This window comes from Galeopterus variegatus, unplaced genomic scaffold, assembly GCF_000696425.1.
Source record: "Galeopterus variegatus unplaced genomic scaffold, G_variegatus-3.0.2 Scaffold4349, whole genome shotgun sequence".
NCBI classification, from domain to species: domain Eukaryota; kingdom Metazoa; phylum Chordata; class Mammalia; order Dermoptera; family Cynocephalidae; genus Galeopterus; species Galeopterus variegatus.
In genome coordinates, this window is record NW_007730460.1 from 6,595 (window position 1) to 16,272 (window position 9,678).

Consider the following 9,678-nt stretch of genomic DNA (forward strand, 5'->3'; position numbering starts at 1 on the left):
CTTAATAGAAAACTCAAGCATCAAAATAGCTCAAGAAAGAAGGACCAAGGCACAAAAGGTCGATAGGGTTGCCTTCTGCAAAGTGACACTATGCTCAAGCTTCTTATAAAACAGTGAGTTGCTCCCGCCCGAGGGTTCGGATCCCACATACAGACCGGTTCCCGCTCACTGGTTGAGCGAGGTGCGAGAGCAACGCCGAGGGTTGCAATCCCGTTGCCGGTCCCCGGTCCGGTGCGGGGGCAACACTGAGGGTTGCAATCCGTTGCCGGACACGGAAAAAAGACAAAAGACAAAAAAAAAAAGATCCCTGTGAAAAGGCAGTAAAAAATGAGGATTTCCGAGAAAAAGCCCCTCTGCCTCAAGCATTTACTGCTTCTCGAATGGCAACCCTCCCACGAGAAAGGCAAAGCAGCCCTTTCGGCTTCTGCAGGTGCTGTCCCGGCTGCCCGGGCTCGCTCAGCAGACACTGACCAGGTGCCTCGTGTGTGTGGGCAGGGCTGGGTCGGGCCAGCTCAGCACGGTCAGTGCAGACACCCAGCACGGACGTGTTCCCAACAGCTCGGGAGCTGCAGAGTGATGGGATGTTCATAATAGACTGGGATCAATGGACAACTGGATAAGGAAACTGTGGTATGTATACACCATGGGATAATACTCTGCCACAAAAGAGAATGAAATTCTCCCATTTGCAACAACATGGATGAGCCTGGAGAAACTTATGTTGAGTGAAATAAGCAAAGCACAGAGGGATAAATACCACATGTGCTCACTCATGTGGGAGCTAAGAGAGAAAGAAGGAAGGAAAGAAAGACCACAGGGGTGCACTGGACTTGCAGAGGGAGAGAACATACCTAGGGACACAAAGGGGAGAGGGGGAAAAGGGGATGGGGAGGGAGGTCGGGGATAACTGGGTAGGGGACATGGGATACAATCACAATTTGTAGTAATGGGCATGCCTCCAGTATGGATCTGGCCTTCACATCTTGGGCATGAGTGGTGACAACCAGCTTTGTATTTCATGAATATTCATAACCAATAAAAAAAAGTATTATGGAAAACACAACAAAAAAAGTGGGCCTGACACTTAAAGAAAAAAAAGTTGGGAATAGGCCACTCAAAGAGTGTGCTGTCTGTTTATTCAGAAGGCTGTGCTGAAGCCCCAGAGGCAAGAAGACCCCACGAAGGGGCGCGGATCGCACGTCACACGTGGCTCATTGACACTGGTAGAGAAATGTAACCAGGTTCACAAGGAGCTTCATTTCCTAAATGTGCTTTTCTGAACTAAGGTCCAGAGGAGGGCCACCAGGGCGAAGGGGCTCACCTGAGCTTGTTCTTGAGGGAGCTGACCTCGCGGTTCATGGCGTCGGCCGTCTCGGTGGCGTCCTCCAGCTCACGCTGCAGCTTCCTGCGGGAGGCGTTGGCCCGCTGCGCCTCCTCCTCGGCCTCCTCCAGCTGCCGCTTGAGCTGCTTCAGGCGGGTGGACGCCTTGTCTGCCTGCGGAGACACCAGCGGCCCTGGTGAGGGGCTCTGGCCCCCCGGGCCCGGCGCGGGCACCCCTGCTGCCCTGCCCGCACCCGCACCTGGTCCTTGTACTGCTCGGCGTTCCTCCGCTCGTCATCCACCTGCAGCAACACGTCCTTCAGCTTCTTCTCGGCCCGACGCACCTGTTTGCAGGCCGCCTGGCGCTCCCTGCGTGGCACAGACACGGTGGCTCAGAGGGGACATGCTCCTTCAGAGGGTCCAGCCAACAAGCCACCAGCTGGACCACCCACTCCCCGGGCCTCACTGGTATCTGCCCTGTAGGGAGGCCTTGGTGCTCAGGTGCCCGTCTCTACAGGACACACGCTATGAGCTTCGCCTCTCAGGAGGAGAACTGTGATTATCCCCATTTCAGATGAGGAAACGGGCTCAGAGAAGGGAAGTCACATCTTAAAGGGCACATTTGTAGCTAGAAGAAGGGAAAATCTAGGTTTGGACCCATGTGACCCCCCTTATCTTCTAAGAAGTCTCAGACTTGCTGACCATCGATCGGCTGCCCAGGTGGAAAGGACCCCCCCACCCCCACCCAAGAGATAGCTGTCAAAGCCCCCAGCTTCAGCGGTGGGCCAGGGGCTCCTCGTATTCAAACCCTACAGTCCCCCTAGTGAAAGGGATGAGGGCCCGTCAGCACGGAGGACTCCAGGGGACAGAGAGCTGCTTCCTGACCCAGCTCAGGAACAGGACTGCAGAAGGACCTGCAGTTGTTCGGGTGACAGAGAGAAAGGCCGCTGGGACGGCTGGGTGGGGCGACGGGGCACGCACTTGGTCTCGTTATCCAGCTGCTCCTCCAGCTGTGCGATCTTGGCCTCGAGGGCGGTGATGGAGGCCTTGAACTTGGACTTGACGGTGCCCTCCATCTCCTGCAGCTTGACCTTGAGCTCCTTGTTCTGGCGCTCCAGCTGCTGCCGCGCGTTCTCGTTCTTCTGGGCGTGGCTGCGCTCCAGGTTCAGGTCGGTGTTGATCTGGTCGATCTGTGGGAAGGAGGGCTGGTGACCTTGAGGACAACTGGGGTCCCAACTGGAGGACACCAACAGGGCTGGAGGAAGGGAGGGCAGCAGGATCCCACCAGGCCCTGGGGGTTCAAGTTCTCAGCTCTCCCAGAAAAGGGAGCTACACATGAATAAGCGTCCAGAAACTTCTTAACCCCCAAGAGAAGCTACAGGGAGACCTTTACAGGAACCAGGACAGTTTCTCCTAAGCAATCAGGAAGCAGCTGGCCCTCAGCCTGCTTCCCCATGGGGGTAGCCCAGACCCCTCGGTCCAGCGCCCTGGTGCAGAGGAAAGGCCCTGGCCGCCCACCTGCAGGTTGGCCTTCTTCAGCCTGTCGTTCACCAGCTCCGTGTTGCCCTGCTCCTCCTCCAGCTCCTCCTCCAGCTGGGCGATGCGGGCCTCCAGGCGCCGCTTCTCCTCCAACGCCAGCGCTCTGGGGAGGGCAGGACAGTGAGAGGGGCCCAGCCCAGAGGGGGACACTCCCAGCCCCCTGTCTCTGACTCCTCGCTTGGCTCACCCTTTGCCGCTGCTGTTGGCGATCTCGTCGGCAAGCTCATCCCGCTCCTGCTGGGCCTGGCGCTTGGCACGCTCGGCAGCTGCCAGTTCCTGCCACGAGGACCCAGAGTGGGATCCACACCTGTCCCCACAGTGCCAGCCTCCCGAGCCCATTTCTCATTAACCCTCTGGCTCACAGGGCTGATTCCTCCCTCTGAGGTTACAGCTTAAGCACCACATTTACAAAACCCCTACACCTAAGTGCTAGGAATCAAGCCAGGTGCCGAGGATGTAAGATAAATAAAAAATGTCCTGACCTAATAGGGGACACCACGTGGACGGAGACACTCAGTGCTGGTCCCTCTGCATCCAGGATAGACCAGAGATGAGAGTCAGGGCCAGGGCCCAAGAGCTCTGAAAGCCAGGGCAGGGGGCAGGCTTCACCTTGAGGGTGAAGGATATGCCTGATCTGATCTAACCATGAGCACTCTCGACAGCCAGTCTCACCGCACTGCAAGGAACCCTCCAGATCTACAGAGCACCTCCACGATGTGCCCACCATGTGCTGGACAAGGCAGCCAGGGAACACTGGGACCTACCTCGCCCAGCACAATTCACGGCAGGAGGTGGTGATGACCACAACGCATCATTTCATGCAGGGGATCTGAGGCCCAAACAGTCACAGTTTCACTCACACACACATTGTAATCACACTAGGGAAATGCTACACAGTGAAACCCTGCAGGGTTATCCTGCAGGACAAGAACTGTCCCCGGCTCAGTCCCGGGGTCTGGCTCCGCTGCCTCTGGCCCTGCCCTGTGCTGCCACCTGCTGGCCAAAGGGCAGCGTCCATGACCCTGCAGCCCTGGCCCACCTCCTGCAGCTGGATCATCTCGGCCTCCATGCTCTTGAGCTTCTTCTCGTTCTCCTTGGCCTGCGCCAGGATCTCCTCGCGGGAGGCACGCGTGTCCTCCAGCTCGCGCATGCAGTCCTTCATCTGGGCCTGGGGGGAGGAGAGGAGTGACCGGCCTGCTCGGTATCCACCACCCTGCCACCCTTGCGGACGCCTCACCAGCAGGCACGGTGGCAGGTTTGTAGCCTGCCACATTTAACCAACCTAACTGTGAAAGGGCACGAGAGTAACTACAGACAAGACATCTCTGTGTCCTACACATTTTTACACTTTTGCGGTGGCAGGTTTGTAGCCTGCCACATTTAACCAACCTAACTGTAAAAGGGCACGAGAGTAACTACAGACAAGACATCTCTGTGTCCTACACATTTTTACACTTTTGTGACCGTCAGGGTGCATAAACCATTCTTTCGAGAGTGCTAATCACTACGCTTGGCAGCAGCTCATGCTCTATAACTTCCTGCTGACTTGAATCCGGGGTGGTGGTGCCTCCCCTAAAGCCCCCACCACTCGAGGTCAGCACCCAGCCAGCCAAGCTACCCCAACTACAGGCCAGGAAATTCATGTCCTTTTGTTATTTTCCTGCTATTTGTTTTAACTCTAAAGATCTTTGTCAAACAGCTTTTCTCTTTTGCAGATAAATCCCAAATTGGGATTCCCCAAGCCAAAAGGTATGACTCTTGTTCTGCACAACCAGACTGTGCCACTTAAAAATGCCACCAGCAATCAGGGTATCTATACCCTACAACTATGATGACAACAAATTTTTAAGTTTGTTACTCTTGCTGGCTTAATAGGTATGATGTGGCATCTCAGAGCCATTTTTAAAGTGTTATTCTTTAATTATTGGGGAAGTGAAATTTTCCCAGTATGTGTCCTGGCTCTGGGTTGCTGCTCAGAACCATCAGTTCAGAGCCTCAGTCACTGTCCATGAAGACCAAGTGGGTCGGTACCTGGTCTATTCTGGAAATGTGCAGTAAGCGACTGCCTTCCCTAACTTTGCTCCACATCTAGGTTTGTACGTGTTTGTGTCTTTGTTTAATGTTCTCAAAGTCACAGACCTATGCAACTTTGCAACCAAGTTGTTTTGTCTCCACCCACCTCCGGGCCTCTGAGTCTACATATGAGTTGGGGCCAAGAGCACCCGAGATGCGCTCACAGGGGAGGAAGCAGCAATTCCCAGCATGCACAGCCACCGCCTGTGTCCCACTGTGCTGAGCCCTGCTCCACCGTGGACAGCCGCTTGGGCTGGGTCCAGTGGCCTCACCTGCAGCTTCCGCAGCTGCTTGATGGCTTCGTCTCGGTTCTTGTTGGCCGTGTCGATGTGTGCCTCCAGGTCCTTCAGATCCATCTCCAGCTTCTTCCGAGCTGCCACTGCCATCGAGCGCTGCTTTCTCTCGTCCTCCAGCTCCGCCTCCATCTCCCGCACCTGGGGAGACACTGACAGCTCAGGAGGTTGGACTAACACATGGAACCCACTCCAACTCTGAGCCCAGGTGGGCTCAGTCCTGTCTTGTGTGGTACACAGGGCCTCTGGGGGCCAGTGAGCACTGCTGACCATAAAAACTCTAATAGAGTGAACCCCAGGTCCCCGGACAGAGGACTGGAAAGCGAGGGCATGGGAGGAGCAGTCAAGGAGCCCTGACACACGTGGGTGGAGAAGGGAGGGGGAGGAGACCTGGCCCCTCCAGGGCAGCGGGACGGCCGCGCACCTGTCTGACCAGCTGCTTCTTCTTCTCCTCGCTCTGCTCGTCACGACCCTGCAGGTCCCGCTCGAACTGTGCCTTCATGGCCTGCAGGTTCACCTCCAACCTCAGCTTGGCATCCTCTGTGGCCTGCAGCTCGTCCTCCAGCTCCTCCAGCTGCGTCTTCATCTCCTCCACCTGCTGCTCCAGGGCCCGCTTGGACTTCTCCAGCTCGTGGACCTGAGCCCAAGAGAGCCCTAGTCAGGGGCAGAGGGATGAGCAGGCCCTGGAGCTCCCGGACCTTCTGTGATGTCCCCACTCGGCTCCCGCCTGGGACATGACCAGTGGGCACTCACGCTCTTGCCCACGTCATCCTTGGAGCTCATGAGGTCCTCCATCTCTGTGCGGAACTGCTTGTTGAGGCGCTCCAGCTCCGCCTTTTGCTCCATGGCCTCCTCCAGGGCCCGGGCCAGCGACAGAGCCTTGGTCTCTTTCTCCCGGGCCTCCGCCTCAGCCCGGTCGCGCTCCTCTGCGTACTTGGCGGAGATGGTCTTCTCCTCTGCCAGAAGCTAGGGAAGAGGTGGCACCGTGAGGCTCGGAGCTGCAGCCCACTGGAGGGGCAAAGCAGCTGGTCCATGCTCCCTGGGGAGGAGGATCCCAGACACCAGGACTGAGAGGAGTAGACCCAGGAAGCAGCAGGGCACGGCCAAGGCTGCTGCCAGGAACCTGGCTGGTTCCAAGCGTGACACTATCCAGTGTGATCTCAGGTCTGAACAAGGGCAGGGGCTGCCTCTACCACTATATTTTAACATGTCTAATTTTTACCACCTAACAATAACAATCCTTTAGGTCACACAGAGCCCCTTCCCTGAGAACCCACCGAGAAATCATTCACCCTTAAAACCTGGAAAAGCTTTGGTTCTGGGCCGAGCCCGTGGCGCACTCGGGAGAGTGCGGCGCTGGGAGCGCAGTAGCGTTCCCGCCGCGGGTTCGGATCCTATATAGGGATGGCCGCCGGTGCCTCAAAAAAAAAAAAAGCTTTGGTTCTCCTGAAGCCCGAGTCCCATTGGTGGCCGCCCTCCATTGACAGCTCCAATCCTTCTGCTGTCCATCCTCTACATGGGCCCACCCAGGCTAGGTCTTACTTTCCCACCTTCCCATGCCTCATTTGCCCATGTCTCATTTATTCCATGGGTTGGTAACCTTTTTTCATCAAGGGCCAGATGGTAATTCTTAGACTCTGCAGGCCACACAGCCTCTGTAGCGATTCCTCCGCTCTGCTACTGTAGCGCAGAAGCAGCCAGAAACAACACATACATGAACGAGCATGGCTGTGTTCAATAACACGTGTTCCACGATTGCTGACCCCCGATTTATTCTATGCTTCTATCCAGCCCCAGTGACTGCCTCTCCGCACACTGACTCAGATCTTTTGGAATGAGGAACAGGTATGAACGCTTAAGTAAAAACTTTAAATAATGGTAAAACCAGTTAGTTCATTATAGAAAATTTGGAAAATATAAAAAACCAGAAAGGGGAAAAGTCACTCCTAAACCTATCACATGAAGACGCTTCTCCAACTGTTTTCTTCCTAGGCCCCTTAACAGGCTAGAGACTTAACAGAGCACCAGCCCCTCGTGCCCCTCCCCAAGATAGGCCTCGGGCCACGGGGTAGGGGGGAGAGAAGAGGAGGACCAAGCTGACGGCCACACACCTGGTCAAACTTCTTCTGCTTCTTCTCCAGGTTGGAGACACTCTGCCGCTGGTGGTCCAGATCCACCAGCAGGTCATCCAGCTCCTGCTGCAGCCGTGTCTTGGTCTTCTCCATCTTGTCGTAGGCGGCCACCTTCTCCTCGTGACGCTGGCTGAGCCCCTCCAGGTCCTTCTGGAGCTTCCGCCTGGCCTCCTCCGCGGTCTCCAGGCACCCCACGCCATCCTCCATCTTCTTCTTCATGTCGGTCACCTGGGCAGGAGCAGGGAGTGAGAAGACACCCAAGATAGCACCCGCTCAGGTAACACACCTGTGCCCAGGGGCTGGCCTGCTGCACGGTGAAGGGGGGACCGGGGAGCCAAACAGTTAAGGAAACAGCTGCCCCAACCACCACCCTCTTTCATGGAGGCAAGAAAATGGAACTTCTGCAGAAGGGCATCCGCCTCGTGCATGAAGCCCGAGGGAGGGCTGACACCACGGGCCAGCTGGGGAACGACCCTCAAACCTTATCTACCCCAAGCCTCTTGGTCTACACACACTGAGGCCCTGAGGGGAGCCACTCCCTTCACCTCTCCCAGGGAGAGGTGGTCCACATCTCTCTGGGTGGGAGGTCCCCATCACCCAGCCCCATCCTTGCACCTGCAGATAAAACTGCCACGACGCATGCATGATGGCTACTCCTGCTGACTATGGACTGGACCCTTAGCCCATTCTGTACTAGTTCAGGTCTTCTGGCCTGGCACGTGAAGTCCAAAAACAGGATCTAGAATAGGGGCTCTTAATATATACTTGACTATGGACCCTTTGAGGGTCCAGCAGAGCCTATGGACTCCTTTTCATAATAATATTTTAATATGCACAAAATAAATATCTAGGATTATCAAGTCAACCAGTTATAGAAAAATGCAGTTGTCACGTATTTTTTAAAAATTAGCACATTGGATAGCAAGCTCCAGCGCAGGCCTGGTAATAACAAAGCTGAAGCCGTGAGGAGCATAATGACATTCCCAGAGCCTGGCCACAACTCGGTGACAGCCTTGTTAACAAGGGCACAGTTTATAGCTACTGCCACAGCCTGTTGTCTACTTTCATAACAGCAGCAAATGCTAAATTTCAGCAAGCCACCAGAGAAAACAAAGATGTCTGTGCCCCCCATCTGAGTTAAGAATGCCTGGATTCCACCTGAGGACTCCAGGCTGAGAGCCCTGACCTGGCAAGTATGGGAGCGAGCTCCCAGACAGGAGGGCAGGCAGGGCTGTGCCTCCAGTGCCCGGGCCAGCCACTACCTGAAGCTCCCTGCCTGCAGAATTTGGCCACGGTTCCCGAGCCTCCCGAACCTGGGCATGGAGGGTGGCGATCTGCTTCTCCAGGTTGTGCTTGGCCTCCTCCTCCTCCTCCAGCTGCTCCTTGAGGGAGTTCTTCTCGTCCTCCATCTGCTTCAGCTTGGTGCTCAGGCTCAGCTTCTGCCGGTTCTCCTCCTGCAGCAGCTCCTACTCCCGGGAACAAGAGGGTGCAGGTGCTCAGGAGACGCAGCGTCAGAGCCTCACACCCTTGACACGAGTGAGAAGCCAGATTCTCTGGCTTAGGGACAGACACGTAAAGACCTGGAGGGAGCTAGGGGCACTCAGAGAGCCCTTGTTTGAAGGGAAGGATAGATGATTCAATGAGCTCTGGATGAAGGCTGAAGTCTGGCAGCTAATGCTGCGTGGGCACAGGGTCCTCCTGGAAGAGGTCTGACTTCTGGGAGCCCAATGCCCCCCTTACCTGGGTGTCTTGCAGCTGGGACTCCAGTGTGGAGAAGTCCTTGGTGAGCTTACTAGACTTGCTATCAGACTGGTTGAGAAGACCAGTCACATTGTCCAGCTCAACCTGCAGAGGGAAGGGAGAGACAAAGGACCATGAACCCGACCATAACTGCTCTGGACCCACCTTGGCTCCTTTAGCCAAACCAGGATCTGAGTCACAAGCTGAACCATGAAGGCCTCATGGAGGAGCCAATTTGAGGTGAGAGACAGAGACAGAGACAGTGCATGAGAGCACGCATCCTGGGGCCTGAGGGCATACCACCCAAGCCGGGCATCCCGGCAGAGCCTCACCTGCAGCTTGGTGACCTTGTCGGCCAGCTCTGTGCGCACGCGCTCTCCGTCATTGAACTTGACCTGAAGCTCCTGCAGCTGGGCCTCCACTTTCTTCCGCTTGTGCTCTGAGTCCCCTTTGCCCTGCAGCAGGACCTTCACCTCGTTTGCCAGCTCCCCTCGCTCGTTCTCCAGGGTCTGCTTTGCTTTCTCGAGGTTGGCTTTTACCTGGGGGGAAGAAAGCAAAGACATAAATAGGCATATGTGTCC

At 55.9% G+C, this 9,678-nt stretch overlaps 1 protein-coding gene across 1 annotated transcript in view; it reads right to left on the reverse strand.

Moving 5' to 3' along the window:
• The window catches only part of MYH9 (myosin, heavy chain 9, non-muscle), a 99,328-nt gene that overhangs the window by 2,257 nt on the left and 87,393 nt on the right, over window positions 1-9,678 (reverse strand). The window contains exons 28-40 of the mRNA XM_008587357.1: window positions 9,430-9,636; window positions 9,098-9,202; window positions 8,671-8,823; window positions 7,337-7,585; window positions 5,979-6,191; window positions 5,650-5,862; window positions 5,205-5,366; window positions 3,899-4,027; window positions 3,047-3,135; window positions 2,839-2,962; window positions 2,302-2,510; window positions 1,581-1,689; window positions 1,322-1,494 (exon numbers count right to left, since the gene is read on the reverse strand). Coding sequence (XP_008585579.1) covers window positions 1,322-1,494; window positions 1,581-1,689; window positions 2,302-2,510; window positions 2,839-2,962; window positions 3,047-3,135; window positions 3,899-4,027; window positions 5,205-5,366; window positions 5,650-5,862; window positions 5,979-6,191; window positions 7,337-7,585; window positions 8,671-8,823; window positions 9,098-9,202; window positions 9,430-9,636 — 2,135 coding nt within the window. The remainder of the gene's footprint in view (window positions 1-1,321; window positions 1,495-1,580; window positions 1,690-2,301; window positions 2,511-2,838; window positions 2,963-3,046; window positions 3,136-3,898; window positions 4,028-5,204; window positions 5,367-5,649; window positions 5,863-5,978; window positions 6,192-7,336; window positions 7,586-8,670; window positions 8,824-9,097; window positions 9,203-9,429; window positions 9,637-9,678) is intronic.